Source organism: Aulostomus chinensis, chromosome 6 (genome assembly GCF_037954235.1).
Source record: "Aulostomus chinensis isolate RoL2024-O1b breed Wild chromosome 6, RoL_Achi_v1.0, whole genome shotgun sequence".
NCBI classification, from domain to species: domain Eukaryota; kingdom Metazoa; phylum Chordata; class Actinopteri; order Syngnathiformes; family Aulostomidae; genus Aulostomus; species Aulostomus chinensis.
Genome location: NC_141325.1, coordinates 2,959,517 through 2,984,889, shown reverse-complemented (window position 1 = coordinate 2,984,889; position 25,373 = coordinate 2,959,517). Strand labels below are relative to the sequence as shown.

The 25,373-nt window shown below is 45.2% G+C and overlaps 3 protein-coding genes across 3 annotated transcripts; 1 reads left to right on the top strand and 2 right to left on the bottom strand.

The window, feature by feature from the left end:
- The first annotated feature begins 386 nt into the window (after positions 1-386).
- Positions 387-8,668, top strand: slc25a37 (solute carrier family 25 member 37). The gene is made up of 4 exons (XM_086205847.1): positions 387-706; positions 4,703-4,931; positions 5,164-5,220; positions 6,305-8,668. The coding sequence occupies exons 1-4, from the start codon at positions 509-511 to the stop codon at positions 6,826-6,828; spliced, it is 1,008 nt and encodes a 335-aa protein (XP_086061973.1). The 5' UTR covers positions 387-508; the 3' UTR covers positions 6,829-8,668.
- A 7,281-nt stretch (positions 8,669-15,949) lies between these two features.
- Positions 15,950-17,984, bottom strand: nkx3-1 (NK3 homeobox 1). Its single transcript, XM_086205253.1, has 2 exons — positions 17,745-17,984; positions 15,950-17,622 (listed from the first exon to the last, which is right to left on the bottom strand). Exons 1-2 carry the CDS (start codon positions 17,902-17,904, stop codon positions 17,240-17,242), a joined length of 543 nt encoding a protein of 180 aa, XP_086061379.1. The 5' UTR covers positions 17,905-17,984; the 3' UTR covers positions 15,950-17,239.
- Positions 17,985-23,301: 5,317 nt separating this feature from the next.
- nkx2.7 (NK2 transcription factor related 7) lies at positions 23,302-25,139 on the bottom strand. The gene is made up of 2 exons (XM_086205201.1): positions 24,902-25,139; positions 23,302-23,961 (listed from the first exon to the last, which is right to left on the bottom strand). Exons 1-2 carry the CDS (start codon positions 25,137-25,139, stop codon positions 23,477-23,479), a joined length of 723 nt encoding a protein of 240 aa, XP_086061327.1. The 3' UTR covers positions 23,302-23,476.
- Between the last annotated feature and the right edge of the window lie 234 nt (positions 25,140-25,373).

The following is a 25,373-nucleotide window of genomic DNA, read 5'->3' as shown; positions in this document are numbered from 1 at the left end:
GAGACTCAATCAGCCTCGTCCCCAAATTGATGTCTTTGGACTGTGGGAGGAAGCTGGAGTACCAGAGAGAACCCACACAGGCACGGGGAGAACATGGGGACTCCACACAGAAAGATCACGCTTAATGTTCGCTTTATGACCTCGTGAAAATGATAAATGTGGGGTTCCATCCTCATTCCTCGGGCGGGAGTGAGCGGTTCCACTCCTGCAGACCCATTCTAAGACGGAGAGATCCCAACTGTGACAGCAGCACTGCCAAGTGTCAGGAGGAACCTGCCACAGGAACTTCCCATTGGCCGCCTCAAACCAAAAAACCCGCCCTCGCTTCCAGTATCTGAATTGTGATTGGGTCATACTGATACAGGCCACGCCCCCTCGGTAGTTACGTCACACAGGCGCTGGAACTCCAGCAAGTAGTGACGATGTTGTGGTTATCCATGCCGCCGATAACTCTCTGAGCCTCACCTCTTCGCAGCCGCCGCCGCCTCCCGGGAGAGCCTCGCCACGCATGGAGTTGGGCTCGAACCGAGCGGCGGCAACGCTGGAGATGACGCAGCCGGTCACGAACCAGGACCAGGAGCCCGTCGCCAGCGATGGGGAGTACGAGAGCTTGCCACCTCATGTCTCAGTGGCGACCCACATGACAGCGGGAGCCGTGGCTGGCGTCCTGGAGCACACCGTCATGTACCCGGTGGACTCTGTCAAGGTAAGCGCCCGCACTCACGGGAGAAGCCCAGCGGGACATCACGCTTGGTTTGCGGTTACCACTCCAAGTAACTCCCTGGAGAGTCCCCGCTGCTACTGGCGGCTCCTTGCTAACATTAGCTGTGAGGTGTCGACTCCATCCACTGTTAGCTTCGCTGTTAGCTCATTTAACTTGCTTGCTTGCATGCAGTGAGAGTTAAATCGAGGAGCAGGCTAGCGAGCTGTGGATGAGACACCGTCTGTTAGCTAAAGCCTCCTTCTTCCTCTTCTTCCTCTTCTTCTTCTGTCTTGAACGATCTCCTGCTAACACGCCTCTGGAAACATCCACCTCAGAAACTCTTCAGCCGAATTTAAACCATAAAACTACTTGTGCTCCCTTTTTTTTTCCTGTTTCCAGCAGTTGTGTTTTTTGTTTTTTTTCTCTAAGAAGCCAAAGTTGTCCTCCCTCTGCCTGGAGTGACGTAGGAGAGTGAAGGTCAAGTGACTCGGTTAGAAATAAGTCCAAGTAGTCACCACAACATTATGGTCAAGGACAAACTACTGGCTTTTTTTTTGTTCTCTTTTACTTTGATGCTGAGTTGTGACAAAGTTAGAAACACCTTTGCTTCCACAGGCAAATGACACATTGAGCAACACCCCCCCCCCCCCCTCAAAAAAAGGGAAAAAAGCCAGTGCATCCTTGTTGTGATGTCATAGTACCTGACAGGATATCAGGCTAGTTTTAATCCGTCTACTTCAGCAGAGACTAAATGTTCGTCCTTGTTTTTGCAAAAATTCAAACTAAGTTGTGGACCACAGTGCAAAAGTCCACACATGTTGTGTTGTTAAAACCTTTCCTCTGTATTTCATCTTTTTTTTCTTTTTTTTTTTAACTTCAGTCGCACCAAACCGGCTTCCTGAGGGAATCGGCAGATCAAATTATGATAAAATACTTAGTTATTAAGGTCCTACAGATTTAAAGAGCATTTTCCCCTAAAAAATATGCATACATAATTTTTTAAAAAGTAATTTCATAGTTTATTATTAATTTTTAAATATCTATTACAGTTTGTTGGTTTGTTTTTACATGTGGCGGGCCAAATTTGGCCCCCAGGCCTCACTTTGGGCAGCCCTGGTCTACTTCTATGATTGCTGTAGTAACATATTTTCTCCTCTGGTCTTTTGTCATTATCACAAATGTTGTTGTTTTTTTTCTCAAAAGTGTCAATCACGTCATCAATAAGCCAGCAGCAGGAAACATATCGATCCCAGGCCAGCAGTATGTGGTCTTGAACATGGTTGCCCAAACCGGGGCCCAAGGGCCAAAACTGGCCCGTCTCAGTGTTTTTTGGGGTTTTTTTTTTTTTTTGGACCACCAGGAGTTAGGAAATAAAAATAAGAAACTTTGTATTGTAATTAACTCTTCATGCTGTGTTTCTCAATAAGTGCAACACGGCAAATGAGTTATTTTAAATGTGTGGGGTCCGAATCGTTTGTCATGTTTGCTCACGTGTACGTGAGAGAGGACGCGCCTCACCAACATGTACAGACGAAACGTGTCTGACGTCAAAACTGAAACGATGTTCATCAAAGGAACTTGGGATCTCAGTGCAGTGGTTTTAGACTCTCAGGGGACAGAAGTTTGGGCGCCACTGGTCCAAGATATTCGGATCGCCGTTATCGTTCTCACATTTCTGATCAAATAAAAGCTCTCGAACCCACGAGCAGAACAGTCGCAGGTTCCAGATCTCTGTCGTTTGACCGACGGATTCTTAGATGATCCATCATGGCGCCGCAAATGTGGTGACAGGTGACTTTAAAAAGAGAAAGCAAAAAAAAGGGATTAATGTCGGTAAGAAAAATGATCAAACCTGATCTGTCAGAACTGACCTTTGGACGAGAGAACTGCTGCAGGTCTCGACACGCGAGTGCTCACAAATTGTATCATAATCCAGTTTGGTTTAATTGCTGAGAGGAATGGGAGTGAAGCGGCGGGCGGTGACAGAGATGCAGAGGTGGTAAATCTTTAAACAGCCCTTCACTGCATGACTGGACACTTTGCCAAAGGAGTGTTCAGTAACCACGCAAAGATTTTTTGGCCCGTCTCAGGCTTGTAAATGCTGGTGCGCTAACCGCTGGTAGGACTGTGAACTTTGCCCTCACAATCCCGGCTCTTCTGCTCAGCTTTTGTGCTCCAACAATGTGGTGTTGTTTTAGTACGTTAGCTTGCTGCATGGCTCTAATCGCAACGATGGAGATGTGGCACGGACAACTTTATTAACAAGGACAGTCGTCCCCTCGTCATTGCCAAAGGAGCCCACGGGCCTGCATTACTCAAACTGCTGCGGCTGCCTTTCCTCATGGGGGGGGGGGGGGGGGGGGGTTCACATCAGTTTTAGTGACCTGTGGTCAGACAGAGACTTCCTGTTACATTGCATTTCTTGAACAGACATGATGAACAGAGGAGGCTGCGTTTAAAAGAGCAAAGACAAACTCCAGCGCAGCTTTTTCCTACTTCGCAACGTCGGCAAACTCTCTGACCGCCAGATTGTGTTGAACCTCCTGAAATGGCGTCAGGTGAAAGCTTCGGGTGGGATGTGGGGGGCCAGTGTGTTGGGCTGTGGCTCTGCTGTCTCTCCTGAGATACCAGGGGGACGCACCTCCAGCAGGGGAGTGGTGGTGGGGGGTCTTATCAGGCCTGTGCAGTCCAGGGTGTGTGTACACATCAGTGTTGATTAGTAAACCGCCAAAGCTGGACAACGTCCCAAAAATGTGGAAAGTTTGGTTGTAAATGCTGTATTTAGATCACTTTTATGGGAAAAAAACCCTACAATTTTCTTTTCATGTCAGTGTTTTTCATACTTTTACTGCAGTTTGATTCATAGTGGAAATATTGGGATTATACTGATATCAAAATGGAGTACAAAAAAACCTTGTGGTTTTGCTCTCAATTACCAGATTTGTAATGATTACTTTTCAACAGATCAATCTGATTACTTCCGCAGTTAATGAATGAGTCGATACGTTTATGAAATCAGTCTAAAATTAAAAAGAATAAATAAAATTGAGAAATGCCGATCGCGACAGCTCAGAGCGACGTCTTCACGTCCCTTCTTTTGTTCGTCCAACAGCTCAAACACAGAGAGACGCTGAAACAATAAATCAGTTCATTGGAAGGAATTTCCCTTTTATTGACTGCTTAATTGTTGCAGCTTCAGCTCCTTGTTTGAAAGAATAGACGAACATGCGTGCAGTAGAGGAGAGAAGACGAACCAGTTTTCTTGTTCCAGCTGAGATCAACACGGAACTCGCAAGCATCGTCATTGCTCATGAATTTCATTTGTATTCTTCTGGTTACTTGTGAAGTGCCTGATCTGAAAAGGAACACCGGACTGAAAAAAGAAAGGAGGGTGGAGAGTAAAGTGTCTTTGTCCCCGTCACAGTTCATAGATGGTGCATTCACATGGTTGTGTGTCATAGAGTATGGAAGTGTGTCGTTGTTTATGGAGCAAACTGTTCTTATTCACTAGTTTAATCCAGTGAGAAGCTGGTAGATGAATGTGAGAGTGGCACTTAGGTTCACTCTCCCACCGAACAGCTTGATTTGTGAAGCCCAGATTGAGCCAAGCGGAGCTAAACTTCACGACCGAGTTCCCAAATTCGTATCAAACGGAAATGTCATCGATACTTTATTGTTATCGTGAAGGAAGGAAACACAAAGGAAAATGCTGAGGAAGATAGACTGGGCCTATCTCCTGCACCAGCTCCAGCTCCATCTCCCCGCAAATAAAAACATGCTTTGTGCTGTCCTGATAACTTGGCATGGTGGACTAAAACAAGGAGCTGCCACGGCCTCCCACGCCGGCCCGGGAGCGACGTGCATCCCCCCAACTGCCAAGAGCACTCTCTGTCAGAACAATGTGACTGCACAACAGGGAATGGTGGTTCGACCCGTTTATCCTCTTCTGCTGAGATTGTAGATTATCGCCTCTGATCTTAATCTATCCCGTGTTTGCAGACGAGGATGCAGAGTCTGCAGCCGGACCCCAACGCTCAGTATCGGGGCGTGTATGAAGCTCTGAAGAGGATCATCCGGACGGAGGGATTCTTCAGACCTCTGAGGGGCCTCAACATCACCATGATGGGCGCGGGTCCGGCCCACGCGCTCTACTTCGCCTGCTACGAACGGGTCAAACGCTCCCTTAGCGACGTCATTCAGAGCGGAGGGAACAGCCATCTAGCCAACGGTAAGGGTTCGGACCACAAGGCCCGGAGGAGGATGGAAAGCCAGACTAATGCCATATCCTGTTTATAGTAGCCGGGATGAAGAGCAAGTCCATCATGAGTAATCCAAACAAGCTCTCAGGAATTTGTTGGTGCAGTTTTCTAGGTGTACAGAGAATAAAACTCACGCAGAATCCAAGATAAAGCCTGCTGTTTTATTGCTGCTAAGCACTCATGACGTCTTCTCTTTGGCAGGCGTGGCAGGTAGCGTGGCCACTGTTCTCCACGATGCAGTCATGAACCCTGCTGAGGGTAAGAAACACACTCGTCAGTCTCTCTCTCTCTCTCTCTCTCTCTCTCTCTCTCTCTCCCTCTCCCCCCCCCCCCCCCCCCCGCTCAAACACTCCACACAGGGAGCAGCATCCTGTACCCTTTACGTCTGAGAAGCATCGCTCTCAGTTTGCGTATTCTGCTTTTTTAACCGTTTATGTGGCCTTGTGTGTGTGATACTGGGGCGTCGACACGAGACCACCAGCCAGCAGATTCACTATTTCTGCATGTTCCTTCTAAAAGGTTGCGTGTGGCTCAGTTTCCTGGTGAAATCAGCAGCAGACACGCCTCTGACGTCTAATCTCACACAGAGCTGAACTGCGACCTTCAGAGCAGCTCAGGAAGTAAAATCCTCGTCTGACGTGTCGTTGAATTCTTTATATGAAGAATTTTACACCAGGAACAAACAACCGGCAGACAAGCTGACAAAATCGTGACCATAAAAGATTTAATTTGCTGGAAAGTCAAATGGCAAGTCGACCGCGGACGGTTACGGCATTGTGGCCGATACTCAACTCCTCCATGGAGAATCTGAGTGGGATTCTCACTCTGAAACCCGGGTAGGCGTTACTGTTGAGCTCTAGTACTCTTAAAGTAACACTACTGAAACGGTATTTACAAGCAGTACAGCTGTGTTTCCTTTTCCTCATATTTTAATCCTGGATACACGATGTCTGCATGGTTCTAGGAGTTGTCGTCTTTTTTTGGAAGGATGCCGTGCTGATGGTCAGTTCCTACGTTGGCCACGTTTGCTCAGGCCTCCTCTTCTCTCACCGTCTTCAGTATTGGTTTGGAAGTCAAATTTCAAACTCGCAATGTTTACATGTGTGTGTTTTTTTTCAGTGTGTGTAAATGTGATCTAAACTTTTTAAATACAGATAAAAAGCCATACAACCTCGCTGCTTTGCATCCATCAAAGAGAAAAGGTCGCTCTCCTCGAAGCAAACGCTTGTACTGTAACTCTACCAGAGGGGGCGCCAAACGCAGCACAGCCTGAATGCTGGCAGCAGCAGCTGTAGGTGAATGTAAAGCTTCTGTATTGAACCAAACTCTGACTCTCCTGCAGTGGTGAAACAGAGGATGCAGATGTATAAGTCGCCCTACCGAGGTCTGTGGGACTGCGTCCGGACGGTGACGCGGGTCGAGGGCGTCAGCGCCTTCTACCGCAGCTACAGCACGCAGCTGACCATGAACATCCCCTTCCAGGCCGTTCACTTCATCACCTATGAGACCATGCAGGAGCAGCTGAACCCCCACAGACATTACCACCCCGGCAGCCACATTGTGTCCGGAGCTGCAGCCGGAGCCGTGTCCGCCGCCATCACCACTCCTCTCGATGTTTGTAAAACGCTGCTCAACACGCAGGAGAACGTAGCGCTCAACTCCATGAACATCAGCGGACATTTGACCGGCATGGCCAACGCCTTCAGGACAGTTTACCGGCTTGGCGGTTTGGGAGCCTTTTTCAAAGGGGCCCAAGCTCGGGTCATATACCAGATGCCCTCCACCGCCATTGCCTGGTCCGTGTACGAGTTCTTCAAGTACTTCCTGACGAAGCAGGAACAAGAAGCGGGACCTGGTTCCCTGTGACTTACTGGAAGGGTTGATGACAGAGGTGTGACGTTCAAGGAAATGAACATCAGTGGGTAATTATTGGATAGGGAAGTGGAGGCGTGGCAGAGAATACACTCCTTACCATTTGTAAGTGTGTGTGTGTGTGTGTGTGTGTGTTCTGACGATGTTGCAGGACGGATGAGTCTTCAAGGACAACATTCTTTCTCCTCCACCCCACCAACACATCAACCACAACACTCGGCGGTCTCCTCTGCTTGTGGCGTCCGTACGATCACGTTGTCTTCGACCATGTTTATAGTTCTCAATATTGGAACTTCTTATTTATTTGGTTAACTTTCCGAGGCTCGTTTCTTAAGGATGCGGAAGGAACACAATGATGTTTGCTTGTTTTATTTCACTGTGTATTTATAGAGTTCTTTTTTTTTCCCTCCCTGGAAAAATGGAGGAATAGGAAGGAATAGTTGTGACTTCCAAGTGCCTTTCTGTCTCTTTGCTTCATGTTTTCATTTTTGTTTGGTCCGAGTAGAATCAAGAAAAGCTTGAATCGTGATCACTCCATCCCTGCAGACGTAACTGGATTGAGTGTTTCCTGTCACCAGTTACTGGGCTGCAGTGACTTCTTCTTGCTACTTTTCTGTTTTAAGGGCAAAACCATTTTTGTTTCTTCCTAGGTGGGGGGGGGGCGTCCGTCTCTGAGTGTCATCTATAAAGGTCCAACGCTACAACACCACTGAATCACGCACACTGATAACCTGGTATAAAGAATCGTACCTGTTACAGACGGACGGCAGCTATGCAGGTCAAAGGTGAACTGGTCTCATCTCGACCTCTGAACTGGTGTGCGCTTCAGACCTCTTACAATATTCCCGTCATACCGACCTTGAAGGCTGTACATGAAATGTTTTCAGCGTATACTTTACTGACGCATAAACGCTATTTCTGTCTTTCTCTCGTCCTGTTTTAGTGACGCATTTCCTGTTCTCCGCCTCTTGATTATTTCCTACTCCGTATTGAAGACGTTCCTCCTTGAGCAGATGCAAAAAAAAAAAGTAAAAAAAAAAGAAGTGTAATGATGGAGCTTTTTTCCAGCCTCTGATGAAGTGTTTCTGATTCCAGTGGCCTCACAAACCCTCCAGCAACAGACCCGCGCACAGTTGGCTGATTGTTGATGTACCAAAGACGTACATTGTAGTCTATGCATTGTACTTTGTAGTCGTGATGCTGTGTGTGTGTGTGTGTGTGTGTGTGTGAGAGTCGCCCCCCTGAAAGACCTCTCCAGTAGCGGTGGTCTGGTTCTGGAGGGTTATTTGTGTGGTCCGTCAGCGTCGTTTACAAAGCGGAACATTTCATTTGCTCCCCCACAAAGTTTCGCCGACTACTAAAACACCCCAGCTGAGGAGAAAATGTTTCTGTTGATGTGTGCGTGTTCACTTTCAAAATGATATTTATGACTAAAATTGTTCGTTTCTGTCTGCTTAGATTATGGAAATTATTTTTTTAAAGCTATGACAGCACATGCAATATGGATTTCCCCTAAAGAAGCTTGAATATAAGAGTGGCTACTATTTTTATTTAACTGCAGTTCTGATCCCCACATCTCTCACCGTCTGTACTCTCACGGTGGCGCCGAAGCCTGATGGTTGTTCCCGTTCGCTCCTAGATGCGACGTTTTAACTGGGGCCTGGATCAGGTCCATTCCATGTGAAGATTTTCTACAATGTAAATATGTCTACGCCATTTACGCACAAGTGATTGAACTGGGAGGAGTTTTGCTGAGGAGAGGAATGCAAATATGACATACTCGTGATCATGCTGCTACAGTATGTAACACTGGAGCTGAAATAAACATGCAAGTGGGACAAAACTCTGGCTCAGCGTTGCTGTTGTGAGTGGGTGTCCTCTGGTCCCGGCCGCTGAACGCTGGGGGGAAAGTTTTGTCCTTCGACCTGAGACTATTTAGATTTTATGTGCTTGGTGAATCCAGTCATTTTCACACAAGAGGAAAGGCTTGGATGTAGTTAATTAGCAATAATTTGAATTATGAGAGTGATGTGTCATTTGGAAGTGAATGGTTTCCTCCTTGGTTGAGCTCAAGACTCTTCATCAGAACACTTCCTGCATCTTCAACCGCCCTGGAATTCATCCAGCATGTGATACAAACCCAGCAGCTACAGCACGTAGGAGCCTTTAACGCCACGTGCTTGTACATGCCAGCCAGGAAAAGTGTAGGTCCACAATAGATCCGGTTCCTGATGTAGTTGATACATACGTCCATGTCCTGGCCTTCAATGAGACCTTTAGGAGGTTGTAGGTCTCAGAAGAATGTTGATGGACATCAATCATTTCAAAATGATGGATTAAACAGGAAGATACGTCTCTAAATTTGGTGAACTGAACCTTTAAAGAAGGGGTTGGTGTGGTGCCAGCAGAGGGCAGCAGAGTACCATGAGAACCACGTACACTGATGATTCTGTGGGTGAAACCGTTTACAACACTACATCTGCAATACTGCCTTTAGAACAGAGTTAAAATACTACATCTACAATACTGCCTTTAGAACAGAGTTAAAATACTACATCTACAATACTGCCTTTAGAACAGAGTTAAAATACTACATCTACAATACTGCCTTTAGAACAGAGTTAAAATACTACATCTACAATACTGCCTTTAGAACACTGAGTTAAAATACTACATCTACAATACTGCCTTTAGAACAGAGTTAAAATACTACATCTACAATACTGCCTTTAGAACACTGAGTTAAAATACTACATCGACAATACTGCCTTTAGAACACTGAGTTAAAATACTACATCTGCAATACTGCCTTTAGAACAGAGTTAAAATACTACATTTAGAATACTGCCTTTAGAACACTGAGTTAAAAAACTACATCGACAATACTGCCTTTAGAACACTGAGTTAAAATACTACATCGACAATACTGCCTTTAGAACACTGAGTTAAAATACTACATTTACAATACTGCCTTTAGAACAGAGTTAAAATACTGCATCTACAATACTGCCTTTAGAACACTGAGTTCAAATACTACATCTACAATACTGCCTTTAGAACACTGAGTTAAAATACTCCATTTACAGTACCGCATTAAGAACACTGAGTTAAAATACTACATTTACAGTACTGCCTTTAGAACACTGAGTTAAAATACTACATTTACAATACTGCCTTTAGAACACTGAGTTAAAATACTACATTTACAATACTGCCTTTAGAACACTGAGTTAAAATACTACATTTACAATACCGCATTAAGAACACTGAGTTATAATACTACATTTGCAGTACTGCATTTAGAACACTGAGTTCAAATACTACATTTACAATACCGCATTTAGAACACTGAGTTAAAATACTACATTTACAATACTGCCTTTAGAACACAGTTCAAATACTACATTTACAGTACCGCATTAAGAACAGAGTTAAAATACTACATTTACAGTACTGCCTTTAGAACACTGAGTTAAAATACTACATTTACAGTACAGCCTTTAGAACACTGAGTTAAAATACTACATCTACAATACTGCCTTTAGAACACAGAGTTAAAATACTACATTTACAGTACCGCATTAAGAACACTGAGTTCAAATACTACATTTACAGTACTGCATTTAGAGCACTGAGTTCAAATACTACATCTACAATACTGCATTTAGAACACTGAGTTCAAATACTACATTTACAATACTGCATTTAGAGCACTGAGTTCAAATACTACATCTACAATACTGCATTTAGAGCACTGAGTTCAAATACTACATCTACAATACTGCATTTAGAACACTGAGTTCAAATACTACATTTACAATACCGCATTTAGAACACTGAGTTCAAATACTACATTTACAATACTGCCTTTAGAACACAGTTCAAATACTACATTTACAGTACCGCATTAAGAACACTGAGTTTAAATACTACATTTACAATACTGCCTTTAGAACAGAGTTAAAATACTACACTTACAGTACAGCCTTTAGAACACTGAGTTAAAATACTACATCTACAATACTGCCTTTAGAACAGAGTTAAAATACTACATTTACAGTACTGCATTAAGAACACTGAGTTCAAATACTACATTTACAGTACTGCCTTTAGAACACTGAGTTAAAATACTACATTTACAATACTGCCTTTAGAACACAGAGTTCAAATACTACATTTACAGTACTGCCTTTAGAACACTGAGTTCAAATACTACATTTACAATACTGCATTTAGAGCACTGAGTTCAAATACTACATCTACAATACTGCATTTAGAGCACTGAGTTCAAATACTACATCTACAATACGTCACAGCCATGCAGGCCTTGAAGGAAGTATTGTCATTTATATTTCAAACCATATTGCGTGGATCGCCAGTCCTGTGCTTCTCTTCTCTATTTACACCTCAGGGTTCATGACGGCAGTCGGAAAGTCACAGAATCGGAGATTTAGCATTTATTTCTTTTACATCTTGTTGACCTCTGCTGTTTGTGATTTGGCCCAAGAATCAATTCCAGTTTTAAAATCCAAATCTGAACGCGTAGTTTAGATGATTTAAAATGTGCTGATTATTTGCCATTTAATTCCTGGAAGTTGCTACATGATAAGTGCATGAATGTCCAATCCACCAACTCATTGTGTTAGCGGTGTAAAAGCAAGATGCGTTTACAAAATGTTAATATTAGTCAAGTTTAAACTTCAAACTAATTAAATGAGTTTGAAATATATACATACATGTGTGTAGTAGGAATAATAATAATAATAATATCAATAATAATAATAATAATAAGAGAAAATAAAGAGGAACTATAAGAGAAATGTAGCGTTTTCATGTTTTTGAAGGCTCCAGGATGGCTTGCATATTAAATTAATGTACAGCTGCAAGTCGCAGTTTCACGCAGTTTGAATTTGCATGAACTGCTGCCGCACAGTTACTTCGCTTAGACAGTAGTAGTAGTAGTAGTGGTAGTAGTAGTGGTGGTGGTGGTGGTGGTGGTGGTGCCTTCTCTCACTGTTGTAATTTGGGGATTTTTGAGCTAACACACCAATCAAAGCCTGGACAAACAAACGCCGATGATGTCACACAAAACGCAATGAAAACCACAGTCTTGTGTTTGTCAGCGTTCCATCATCCAGAAACCCACTCAATCTGTCACTCTCCTCTGCTTTCAGTTTGCATGTGACCTCATCGCGTTCAGCACGGAGTGATTCTTCCTCTCCTGAATGTAATTTATGCGACTGTTTATATGAGGGTAAATACTTGCAGATACTGAGGTGGACAAACAAGCCTGATCTGATGTTTTTATCGAGAGGCAGACAGAGCAGAGCTTTATTCAGAACCAACATGCCCCCGGACACGTACACTTGTGCTGTAACGTGTTTGGTTTTCGCCCTTGTCCACGCACAAGTTGTTTATCTGGAGCGTACAATGAGCGTCCCCCTCAGCCCATGTCCCCTGTCCTTGTCATGCTTTCGTCTAATCATTGCCATCTGAGGTAATCTGTCTCACTACTTTATGTCTTTATCCCAAACGATAAGAGCAGCGGAAAATCACAACGGGCTCCTCTCTCACTTGTCTGCAGGTCTCTCTCTCTCTCTCTCTCTCTCTTTCTCTTTCTCTCTCACACACACACACACATACACGCACATGCACAGGCACGATCAATGCTGCATGTAGTGGATGCAGCAGCGTATCTGCTGACAGGAGAAGAGAGCCAGCTGCTCTCCTGCTGTAACATGAGGGATCCAGTTACTTGATCCGAGGAAGTTTATGAGTGTGATTGAGAAGATCAGGGCTGTTTTAAACGTCCTTATCGACTCTGCCAAATTCGTAAGACAGTCACGGCATATTGGAGCACCGACAAAGGCTGCCTTTGTGGTCAGGCTTGGTTTCCTCTTCCATCTCCTGAGAAGATCTACTTTTTTTTTTTAAATCTCCACTCTGAAGCATTGTTGATGGCTTCATGACCACACAGCTAAATCAGATCCTTAAAATATAGGAAAAAGGAACATGGCAAATATCTGGGAAATACACTTATCAGCTAAATGCTAGGTAGCTTAGCTTCAGAGGTGCTGCGTCGGGTCGCTGCACTCTGTCAGAAAGTAGTTCCTGCTGTGTATTTGACTGTTAAACAACAACAGCTTGTAAATTGTAAGAGGTTTTTTTTTTTTTTCATGGGCGATTAAAAGCGCAATCCGACTTCTGTTACTCTGTTTTGGAAAAAGTAAAAAAGGATATTGTTTTAGTTCGTGTGCTGCTGAGCTAAGCTAACCAGCAGTCAGCTGCTTGGTGGGGGGGCTGTGAAGCACCAAAAGAAGGGACTTTGTCTGCGTGTTTGACACTAAAACTGATGGAGTGTAATTTTTATAGTTGCTGCGTAAAGTTTATAGCTACTTCAGTATCATATTCCCAGAACATCTCCTCCCTCATTGTGTATTTAAAGAGAAAATCCATGATCAACTACACAGCTAGCCCTGTCTCCTCCTCCTCGCCAAATCCAGTTAATCCAGGTGGTGCGGAGCCAGATTTAGAGGCGCTCCTGGAAGTAGCTATACACAAGAGGATGTTGTCTTTAGCATTTGTGACTCAATGTACCGTGTCTCTTTGAGCCTGAGGAAGTGCAGGTATTACAATGGCAAGTATAACGATGACAGTCCCTCTAACCTTCAGCTTCACCCTTCAACAAACTCCTTTATCTGATGGGCATGTTCATATGTGGCCCGACTGCTGAGAGACACCGAGAGATACTGTCAGATTTTCAATGCCGTCAAAACAGATGCTATCCGCCCTCTTCATGTCTAATTACCTGTTTACTCCGAGGGCTTTGAATGATGCACTGCTGATAACAACTCACTTTACTTTAAGGAAATCATCAGAATACAGGATTTATGTTTAATGCTGAGCGCAGACGTTCAACTGCGTGTGTGCTCATGAAAATACAGCTGGCGGTTTTAAAGTCGACGCCAGGTCAGAGGGGGACGGAACCTTTCAGGGTTGTGTCGAGCTTTGCGTGCCAGAGGTGGGTTTACAAAGTGCTCATGAAAAAGACAGCAACCACAAATGTGTAACTATTACACTGCAGAGTTAGAGGGGAAGTTGACACCTCAAGATGCTTTTCTCTCTCTCTCTCTCTCTCTCTCTCTCTCTCTCTCTCTCTCTCTCTCTCTCTCTCGGAAAAGAAAAATAAAGAATTAGATGAGGGTCGTGGTGGCATGAAGGCCTGTAGTGTCCCGCAGTCAGAGAGGTCAGTGGCATGAGAGCCGCAAAAGTCCTCCTCTATCACCTCCATCCGTCCTCCGCTCACACTTCGCTGGTGCTCCGACAAACCTGCCCTTCGTAAGTATGTCGAGCCCCCATCAGCCGTCTCATCAGCTCTGTCAGGACTCAGTCAGCCTCTCATACCAACCTGCATAGATCCCACCCACACACACTCACACACACGCACACTCAGAATTTTCAGGTCACAATGTAAAGTATGTCATTAGTTTTCACCTGAATATGAAGAAGAAGGAAGACTCTGCAGTGACAGTCCTGGTTTATGATAGAAGAGACTCGCGTGTGCGGTTTCAGTGAAGACGCTTGCGCACAGTCAGGAACGTTTACTCAAGCGGAATCTTGAATGGAGACTGTTCTCTGTTCGTTTACCTACTTAAGGAACTGCTTCTGCAAAAATGTGAAGCATCTCCCCAGATAGCACTGAATGTTTGGCTCCAGTGCAGCTCACGTCTGTTGTCAGTTTGGCTGTGGCTGCTGAGCTAAATCCCCTTCACCCGTCTCCTACCTGACCCAGGTGCTGTACCGACTGTGCTGCGTTGGGAAAACTCACATTCACCTTTCAAGTTTTTCCAAGGCACACCGGTTCAGACGAATAGATTTTCTGTCCTGTTTTCCTTTAAACAACCTACAGTTTTATCAGGAAATTAAAGTCTGCTGGTGGTTGCAATTTGCTCTGGTGATGAAGAATATTAGAATATGAAGTTAAAATTGATCTCATCAGTCGAATGTGCTGCTTAAGCACTGCAAAATCTCAAAATCCTGTCCTTTTGTTTTATTTCTGGTTTAAAGATCTTTTTGCATTCCAGGTAAAAACAAAATAAAATAATCTTCCCATGCAGGAAAAACACTTGTTGTCTTAAAAAACAAAAAAAAGTCCAAGTAGCTTCTCCAAACTCATGTCAAGTGATTCTGTCTCATAGCGAGGGAAATGAGGCTGAGATCAGAATCTGAGTCACTCGGGAGGACATGTGACCGTGAAAGGAGACGTTGAGGATCATCACGCATAACAACATCTGACGGTAGAGATCCAAGGCGATGTGCACGTCTGTGCACAAGGCTGCACACGCATGAAGACACGGCTGTGAGTGACAGCTGGACGCCAGCGTGTTTGTCGCTCCTTTGTGTAAAACTAACACAACACCGTTAAACTGGAATTCCCATGTATTCCTACTTTTATTGAAAAGGAGCCAAAAGCTCATCTTAGATTCATGTATCTGACCCACTTACATTAACCAAGCAGTTTATGAATAATAAGATCAGGCATGGAGGCCGTTACATATAATCTGGTGTCGGATCTCTACTTGTGTTTTTTAAAGCAAATTTCCTCCAAATATTGATGTTCTTCTCTGTATTTTGTTAACACTCTCAAATTGAATTAGAAAAAAAATGGGAGTTTTTATTTTTCTCGGCTCAACATTCGATTCCCAGTGTTTAGATTCGCTCCTGCTCCAGGCCTCTGCAGGCTCTCTCCTGTTTTCATGACGTTCATATGTCCTGTATTCCTCCCGGTTCGTCCCACTCAGACGCAAAGTCTCCCCTGCCAGGGAGTCGTGGTCGAGACGGCTGCAGAAAATAAACATCACCTGGTGATTATTTACTTGCTACCCAAAGGTAGCTTGATGTGGTGATTTTACACAACTTCAGAGTTGCTGAGATGAATGCAAAATAAACCGCAAGTCAAAATCAAAGTAACTCTAAGAAAAGTAACATGACATCATCACAATGCACCTCTGAAAATTCTCTGGAGCCAATCACAGCAATTCAATAAGCTTTCTCTGAAACTGATGGTGGCCCCCACTGAGCCGACCCCCCCCCCCCCACACACACACACACACACTTTGAGAGCCCAATGTATTAAATCGTTAAAATGAAATCTCCTGAAGATTTTATACATTTATTAAAATATTTATCTCAAGGTCTAAACTGAAACAGCACGACTGTTTTCCTGCGCGCTCGGTTCATGAACCCAACCTGTGCGTGGGCTCCTCTCGCTCTGTTACATGCTGCTCCAGTTTCTAACACATGATGTTAACAAACAGGTTTCTTAGATCACATGAAAGACCAGAGCCACATGACGGGTTCTTCGCTTCACGCCACTGTGGCGTCCTCTGATTTGACTTGATGTTGAAGGAATAATCTGACCTTGGTTGTAAGATCACGGCTGAGATGTTGTGCCACGTGGGAGTCAAGCGCCTGCTATGCTTGATTTGTGTTCCAGTGCTGAGCTTTTACACACTCAGTGTTACTGAATTTCTGCAATGTTTTACTATTTCCCCTCTTATTCTAAAGTGTATTACGCGTGTGTGTGTGTGTGTGTGTGCGTGCGTGCGTGTGTGTGTGCGTGCGTGTGTGCGCGCGTGCACAAAGTGGTCTCAAACTAAATCGCTGCCAAACACCTCAGATGACGGACTGCGCTTCACTTCGGTTCAGTAGCTTTTCCTCGTTATGTGACCTGATGAAAACGGAGGAGCAGTTCATCTGCCAGCGATCATGTTTGGGGCTCTTTAAAGAAATCAGGTCTCATTCTTCAGCCCGCATCAGCAACATCGCACTGATCTCAGTCATGCACGCTTACCTGCTGGTGTAGTTTAGCTACACACAGTTAGTTTAAATATCTGCAGCCCCGAGAGCGAGCAGCGCGGTTACTCTCGTGGGCACGGCTCTGCCAGCTGGTCAGTAGAGGAGCTATTTGCATTCCAGCAGTCATTCATTTCTTAACATTTTTGCAGGAAAACACTGTTCATCGCAGGCTCAACCATCATCCGTGAAAAAGAGCTCAAAGTTTGGGCTCAACTTGAGCTGCGATGTCAAGAAAATGTCTTGGTCAGATCAAATGTAAGACTAATGAGCAGTAAAACGTGTCCGACTTAATTTAATAATGAATTAATCAGCGATCAAACAACTGAATCCATCAGCTGAGGTTCATTGTGCATCTCCATTAACCACAAGATTATTTTTTCCTAAAAACATTAAAAATACATAATGATATCATTGCAAGAAAAACAAACAAACAATCATTGGGACACTGGCAGAGCAAATGATTCAAAATCGTTGTAAAAACCGAATCAGGTGTGACACTGAGCACAGCTTTATGATCATTAATCATAACTCCAACATGATTTCAGAGTCACCACAGCGTGGGGGTCCAGGGCCCGCTGTAGTCCCACAGGAAGGGCCGGTACTGGTACGCTTTATAGAAGGAAGCGATGAAGGAAGACTGGAACAAATCGTCTCTCAGGCTCTCGGCTTTGTACGCGTCCTTACAGAACTCCGTTTGCTGCTTCCTCTTAGTCTTGTACCTCCGGTTCTGAAACCAGATCTTCACCTGGGTCTCCGTCAGTCGGAGCGTGCTGGCCAGGTGAGCTCTCTCGGGGGCCGACAGGTATTTCTGGTGGGTAAACTTCTTCTCCAGTTCCAGCACCTGGAGGTGTGTGAAAGCCGCTCGGGAGCGTTTCTGCTTCCCAGCGGATGCAAAGCTGCTGGGGTCTGAAGAGCCGGGACAGGACGAGTCTGTGGAGGAGAAGAAGGCACCGGGTCAGGGACGGAATCCCCAAGTACCCTCAGAAAAACACTTGATACCTCATCCTCACTGCTGATTATTGGTTATTGATGAGTGGAGGACAGAAGCTCACCTCTCTGCTCTGCAAACACTGACAACTTCTCTGATTCCTCCTCCCACTCGGAACATTCCATCTCCTGTGAGCAGCTTTTCCCACCAACTCTGCCGCCGTCTTTGATGGAGAGAATGTCCTCGATGAGGAAAGACCTCGGAGGTTTGACTGGGTCAGACATTTCCCTCCAGTAATCCACCAGTCAGGGGCCTCTCTGAGTCCGAGGGCTGTAGCAGCGTGTCTCCCAACACACTCACACACCCAAACACACACACTCTGAATTTATACAAGTGAAGGGCGGGTTCACTCAGACTGCACTGACAAGTCAAGGAGGCGGGACGGAGTGCTCGCTGATCAGCTTTCATTTCTTCACTTCCTCGCAGCAACAGCACGTCCAGCTGTCTTTTATCAGTTGATGGTTGCAAACATGACTCTTGCGTCATAAAATTCACATTTCAAACATGTTCAACCCCTCTATCACAGGACTAAGGCCTCTTCTCACTTGCACTCAATCATGTGATTCACCAAACCTGCAGGGAATTCCACCTTCCTTCAGGCTCAGGCCAGTTCATCTATGTGGGGTTGCGTTTGACAGATTTCAGGCTGGTTTTGGAGGCCGCGGTGTTGTGTTTCACCACGCTTGTCAAAGACTTCCTTATTGTGTGGACAAAACATTAGAAACATCTTAGTAGCTGCAATTCAACTGCCAACCACCAACAATCACTTGATTCATGTAAAAGTTTACGTGTTGCTGCTTTAGCTGCTTTTTTCCTGCAAAACAAAAGTAAAACAAGTGTCCTCGTTTCAAAATGACCATGAAACTTTTCCTGTCATTATTTTTTTTGTAGAAATCTTTAGAGCAACTGCAGCTCTGATGATAACAATCAAGTATTAATTCATTTTCAACATTTTAACACTTTAAACATCATTTTCTTTAATAATGCTCCTTGCTTTTTATACAACCCCCCCCCCCCCCCAACCTGAAGAAGAGATCTATTTTCTGGAAACCGAGCGTTAGTTCCAGATCCTGGTAGTCAAATGGACTCATGCTCTTTGTGCGCCCTGAGCTTGGTGCAGTCACCCTGGGGCAGGCAGCTCCGTCCCCCGGGGAGCAGGAGGAGGGGGGTCAGGGTGGGTGGTCAATCTTACTGCAGCACTAATGACTTTGGCACATTTGGGCCGGCTCCTGGACGGACACAGCCATTGTTGGGAGGTTGTTTATTTGTTGTTGGCTGTGTTTCGGCTTGACCTTTCTCAACAGAACGGGACATTTACTGGCGATGTCTGCGCTCCTCCGGGATTTCATGCTTCATTTTGAAAAGCGTGAATTTCAGGATGATAAACACGATCGTCCCCGTGGCCCCTGCCCCTGCTGGCTCCTCCAGCAGCACCTACACCCTGACGATGGGCGGCTGCTCGCCGTAGCTAAGGGTTCCCTCCGTATCACACACGCGGCACTGGAAAGGAACCTGTTCTTAATGGAGGTTTTTTCTTAGCCGCTGTCTTGTCAACACAGTATTAAGATCGCTTCTATGATAGGTTTCACCTTGATTCCTCGTCTGTGACTCTGCGTCTGTGGCAGCGAGTTGACCTGAAAGCACAGGAAGCTTTTATTTGTGCCTCAGATGAGACAGTTTTTCTTAGTTGAGGACTAAAAATTGCTCATTTGTTTTTGACTTGTCCTGGACAGGATGGACTGAATTGCAGAAGTGGAGATTAAAGCTACACATGGTCTAATTCTGCTGTATGATAAAAAAGATCAAATCTCTTAACCAATATACCTCTCTCTCTCTCTCCCTCTCTCTCTCTCTCTCTCTCTCTCTCTCTCGTGTTTTGCCGTCACACGCTGCTGGTTCTGCATCAAAAGTATTTGCCTGGCTGAATAAGGAAACACACACACCACACACACACACACACACACACACACTCACTCCGTTCTTTGACAAAAGCATGACAAAGCCAGCTGCGAGTGTGTCGCTGTCAGTGTATTCTATCAGCTCTCTACCGCTCTGTCTACACCGTCACTCAGAGCCTCGGCAGAGACGACGCTTCCTCTCTATGTATAGTTTTTCAAGCATTGATTGCAAAGATGCTTCGCTGCATAGTTGCACACGTGAAGTGACACCGCAGCACCTCTGACCTTTCACTCTCGGAGGCCGTTTGTCTTCCACAGCAGGTTAAATGTGGTGATGTTGTTTTCTTTGAGCCACGGCGACTTGTTACGCCATCAATCTTCTATTGTTTTCCTGCTGATTCTTTGTCTGAGATGAGTAGCAGGGCAGTGTTGTAACAGTATATGTGTCAGCCTTTTATCAGCTCTGCGTCGAGGCCTGAGGTTGGTGCACCTGGGTTATTGCACAAGCCCTTCACGCCACGCGTTGTATAACATGAAACTGAACGGGTTGGTCTGAGTTTGCACGCTAGCCTCGGTTAAAAACAAGACTTTTCATCTGGAAACCCACTTGTGCAGAAGGTTTGGATGAAGTCACCGGCAGTTTCAGACAGTGGGTGGTTGTCCTGCTGTCTCTGCTCGGGTGAGGACGCCTCTAATTGGCAGGATGGATTGATGAAACAAAATAGTGCGATCTTTGTTTGGCTGGGGGGGGGGGGGGGGGGGGTTAAAGGCAGCTCAGCGCTAACTGATCTGAGAGTGGCGTCACCTGTCAGAGGCCCAGGAGATTTGAGAAAGCCCAGTCTGATCTGAGAGGCCTGGTGAGAGATCAGACATACTGGACATCTGTAGGACTGCTCACCCAACTTTAGGACATATCAGTGCGTATTTATGGATCCATTACATTCATCATCATTCTCAAAGGGCTACTTCACCCAATAATGAAAGCCCAGTCACTATTTGCTCCCCACCATGTCGATGGAAGGCTGGACGAAATTTGCGAGCCTGTAAAAAAGCTGCTGGACTTCTGCAGGAGAAGCTTTGGCAACAATCAGCCTAACGGCAGAAGCGAATGGAGATCAATTTTCAAACTTAAAGAAACACAAGAGGAAACCATAAAAATCCTCTGCGCCGCTCATCTGGAGTCCTGAAGCCTCGATGGGTTGTTTTGAAGAAGGCCACCGACCCGACCTCCCTCCTGCAGGAGGCCGCGCGTGCGACGGCTGAGTTTTCACGTGTAAATCCTGCATATTCATAGATATCATCACAGTTTTACTGCTGTATATCGTATCCTTCTCATAACACACATCTTTTAATATCTGTATTATTTGCATTTTACAGACATCCATTTATTTGTTTGTCACATTTGCTTTTCCTGAGGTTAGAATAAGAATCCCCCAAATTTTGCATTTTCATTGAATTTAGATTTAGAATTAAAAAATGTTTTTTTCCACCTTTCATAACTAATTTTAAGCTTTAATTGGTATTGGTTAAGGTGGTATGGTTTCATCCTCTAAGTGATCAAGTCAAGTGTTAAACACAATGTTTCTGTTTGCACGGCTCTCACAACTGAGTGCTCATGTGACCAAAACGGTGCTGTGTTGTTCTTCAGATCACTACTTGCTACTTGTAATTACCGCGACATCTGTGGTGAATCAGGATTGGCAGTTTGAAACCTGCGTGGCTCATCTCATATCCCCACAAACCCTTTCATAATGACCGATAAACATTTCCCAAGAAATTGATTTGAATGTCAAAATACATACCGGTCTCACACTAGAAAGTAAACATCTGGAAATACTTCCAGAAGCTGCTAAATTTGTTCTTTTTCTCTCTTTTTTTTAAAATAATGGTTCTTTTTAAATGATAAAAATGTAAATAGTTTAAAAAAATCATTAAAAAATCAAAATGCTTATAATAATTGGGAATAAACAATCCTACATCTGCAGCAAAATTGAATTAAAATGATTATAATGGTGTTTTTCACGAGGCTGTAACGTGTCTTGCTGCAAACCTTCATTTGAATCGATGCAGAAGGTTGGAGCTTTGAGACGACGCACCGACCATAACCTGTCCCAGGGGCGGGGCCAATCACCTAAACCTCGATGTAACGCAGTCTGTTTTTATATTTACAAGATTTATTAGCTTGTCAGGTGGATTTCATTGTTGGGCGCAGGAGTCTTCCACTAGAGGGCGCATCTGAACCTCAGAGCCAGGTGTCTGTGTCCTGTTTCATCCTCATGGAACCCGGCAGTTGTTCTCCGGACGGTGGAACGCGGGGGAACATCTGAGCACCCATCATAAACACCAGATTATCGCACTGGCATTAAAAGGATGTTTTTCACAGCTGAGATGAGGTAACACGCTGCCGAGAGAGTGACCTCAGACCACGGCTGCAGTCACGTCACCTTTCATTGAAACTGACCCTCATGATGTGTTCATCACTGTGATCACACACACACACACACACACACACACACACACACACACACACACACACCTGCAACCTGATGTCACATCTCTGCCACCATGTCGTCATCATCACTCTGTTGATGTCATATTTTAGTTTGGTTTTGTTTTACATTTTTGCTGCTTGAATCTGTACTCAGTCAAACCCGCAGCCCTGTTATGAACGAATTAACACAATAACAGATTAATAACAGCAGACGAATCAAGCCTCTTGATGCTATGATGAGCAGTAGGGGGGGGGGGGTGATGGGGGCTGCTGATGGATGAGCGGCGACTCAGCGGCGTTGTTGGAAGTCTTGAGGAGGTTAAAGAGCCGCTGTGTCTGCAGGTTTGTTTACCCTGCAGAGCCCCGGGACGCGGCCGGCTCTCCGGCCTTATCAGCGGGATTTGTGAATGGGACAATGATGAAATGGAGACGCGGCTCGGGTGACGCTCCAGCCGCAACTTCCGGGTGGGTTCACCTGATAAACAGCGCAGATGGAGGATAAATGGACGCACACGTAGGGATTTTATTGTAAAGTAAAGTTTTATTGACTGATCAGGGTAGAAATGTTCCTTTAAAATAAAATAAAAAAAACATTATAAAGTAAGACGGAGCCGTGCAGCCTCAACCTCCTTTAATCATCTCAAACCAAAATGATACACCATCTTATTTTTTTTTATTATTTTTCAATTATTGTGTTTTTCAAACCAACGTCCCTCTTGAACATAAATATCAAAATATTTATTTATTTTTTAGATTTTTTTCACCCCTTGAATTAATGTTTCTTAACCAGTTCGTTCACACATCAAATTTATTTATTCCTTTGGCATTTTTGTCTTTACATTTTAACATAAAAATATATGTATTTTGGCTCCGTATATGAATTCCAACTCTCTCTATTTGATATTTCCTTCTTGTATTTTGTATTTTGTGTTCTTAGGACCCCCTTGAAAATGAGACGTTCCACCTCGAGGGGCCATCCTATTAAATTCACATGTTTGCTGCGGTGGCCTGGAAACCCCAACAACATTTCCGACATTGTTCCAAATGAATGAATGTTCCCTCATAACTGCCGAATTACAGGCAGATGAAACTTTTTCCTGGGTGTAAAATAAAAGGTCCCTACGAGTGTCAGAGGCCCTCAAACCAAAAGATATAATAATAATAATAATAATAATAATAATAATAATAATAATAATAATAATAATAATAATAATGTATGATAAAATCAGCAGTGTTTCATGCCACGTGACCTCAGGTGCCATCGGCTGCGTGGGGCTGCGGTTCCTCTTGTAAACGTGAATATTTTCTCTTAATCCGCAGCATCTAAAGAGCGAAGCTTGGAAGTGAAGATGTCCGTTTTGTAAAAGCACCTGAACGCCCCTTCTCCCGGAGGCCTGAGGGCTGCGGTCACCAGCTCCCGGCGGCGTCCCGCGGGGCCTGGCGATGTCCCTCGGTGCTGCCCGTCACATCCACCGACCCGCAGCCGTACAGGCTGCTGGTTCCGTACCCGAGAACCGGGTTGTAATGTCCGAGGGTCACATTGTAGGGAATTGGAGGGGAACCGGCGCTGCACAGCACCCCGTCCCGCACCAGCACCGGCACCGGCACCCTCCTCGGGCCAGGGGGGTAACGACCCACCAGCTGCAGGGACTTATCCTGTCTTTGGCGCTTGCATTTGTACCTCCTGTTCTGGAACCAGATCTTGATCTGCGTGGAGGTGAGCTTGATGACCAGGGCCAGCTGCTCCCGTTCCGGGGCCGATAGGTACCGCTGCTGCCGGAAGCGGCGCTCCAGCTCGGTCACCTGCGCCTGGGAGAAGAGGACCCGCGGCTTCCGGTGGCGCAGCCTGGACCCGGTCCTGTGCCTCCTGTCGCAGTCAGAACCGTCGGTGTCTGCGGATAGAGAGAAGTTAGAAGTCAGCGCGGTTCAAACGTCGTCTGCTCACCTGAGAAGCAGGTAGGAGGTGGAAGCTTCAGCCACATTTCTGATGCGCCTCAGGCTGAAACGTTGGTCACGTCTCAGAAGGAAAATTAGCAACTTCAGCTGCTCGAGTTTAATCAAGCAAGTGTCCTAGTTTTATTTTATAAAATTATCAAACTCTGCAATGAGGCTGAAATCATTCGTGATGTTTTTATTTTTGTTTTTATTGGTTCTGAACCAAAGAATTCAGTTCCGGCTGGGTGGAACCGAGGTTTTGGAATATGAAAAAAAAAACCCAACTGTAATACATAACTAAAACTAATACTTCAATGACTTCAAACCTACGTATTTTGTGATTATTATTTGCTACGGAATGAATTGTTGTGAATCGTGACGACACGTGAACAAAAGCAACGCTTTCCTACTTGATTAGCTTCAACTTGTGGTTTGATCCCGCGCTGACACGTTTCTGTTTGTTTCCACTCCGACTGATTCGGGTTCATTCTGGGGTTGGTGTTTAAACAAATGTTGCTAAATCGGGATGACGTCAGTTGTGTTTTCTTCTCTGGACTCGATTTTGAAACGCGTTTTTTTTTTTAAACAACAACAACAACATGATTTTATTAAAAAACAACAACAAACAAACTCACAAACACTGAGACAAAGTGTGTGTTTTGTTAAATTTCACCGTATTACTTTACGTTCCATTGTTAACGCGCCACTGTTAACTTGGAATCCACTAAATAACGGATGAAAGCCAGTAAAAAGGATAATTGTGAATCATTTGGATCATTTTTCACGCACAAAAAAGGGAAAAATCAGAGGCTTTTCTTTTAAAGCCCTCCAAGTCGCACGTGCCGGGCTTTGGTCCCGAGGCCCCCGGTCAGCCCCGGGGCCTACGTCAGCACCTACCAGCAGGTGAAGGAGTTTCTTCACCGGGCTCGTTCAGTTCTTCCTCTGCTGAGCTGCTGCGGGCGGCGAGTCTCCCCCCCTGAGCTTCGGGGTCGCATTGAAGACACGTCGGGGCAACTTGGCCAGCGGTTAGCGACCCCCCCGCCTCCTCCTCCTCCAAGCGGTGCTGCTGCCTCCGCTCCAGCTTCAGGATGTCCCGGACCGAGAAGGGCGTCGTGCTGGAGGAGCTGGGATGCATCGCTGGTGCTGTCGCCCGCCTCGGTGTGACGGTTTGTGGGGTCTGCGGGGTTTGTGTGTGTGTTTGTGGGGGGGATCCTGACTTCGATCAGGGGTTCAGAAGGAGGAATCTGTCATTCCCTCTGCAGAGCAACACCCAATCAGCCTGCCGTCCTCTCACCTTACATCCTCCCGCCACCCTGCACGAGGAGGGTGGAGAGGAGCGGGTGAGGTTAGCGAGGACTCACCAGGATCA

Coding starts and splice junctions, on each gene's coding strand:
- slc25a37 (XM_086205847.1), top strand. CDS start 509: ATGGAGTTGGGCTCGAACCGAGCGGCGGCAACGCTGGAGATGACGCAG. Junction 707..4,702: donor ACCCGGTGGACTCTGTCAAG/GTAAGCGCCCGC, acceptor CCGTGTTTGCAG/ACGAGGATGCAGAGTCTGCA. Junction 4,932..5,163: donor GAACAGCCATCTAGCCAACG/GTAAGGGTTCGG, acceptor TCTCTTTGGCAG/GCGTGGCAGGTAGCGTGGCC.
- nkx3-1 (XM_086205253.1), bottom strand. CDS start 17,904: ATGTCTGACCCAGTCAAACCTCCGAGGTCTTTCCTCATCGAGGACATT. Junction 17,623..17,744: donor AGTGTTTGCAGAGCAGAGAG/GTGAGCTTCTGT, acceptor TCTCCTCCACAG/ACTCGTCCTGTCCCGGCTCT.
- nkx2.7 (XM_086205201.1), bottom strand. CDS start 25,139: ATGCATCCCAGCTCCTCCAGCACGACGCCCTTCTCGGTCCGGGACATC. Junction 23,962..24,901: donor AGAAACTCCTTCACCTGCTG/GTAGGTGCTGAC, acceptor CTCTATCCGCAG/ACACCGACGGTTCTGACTGC.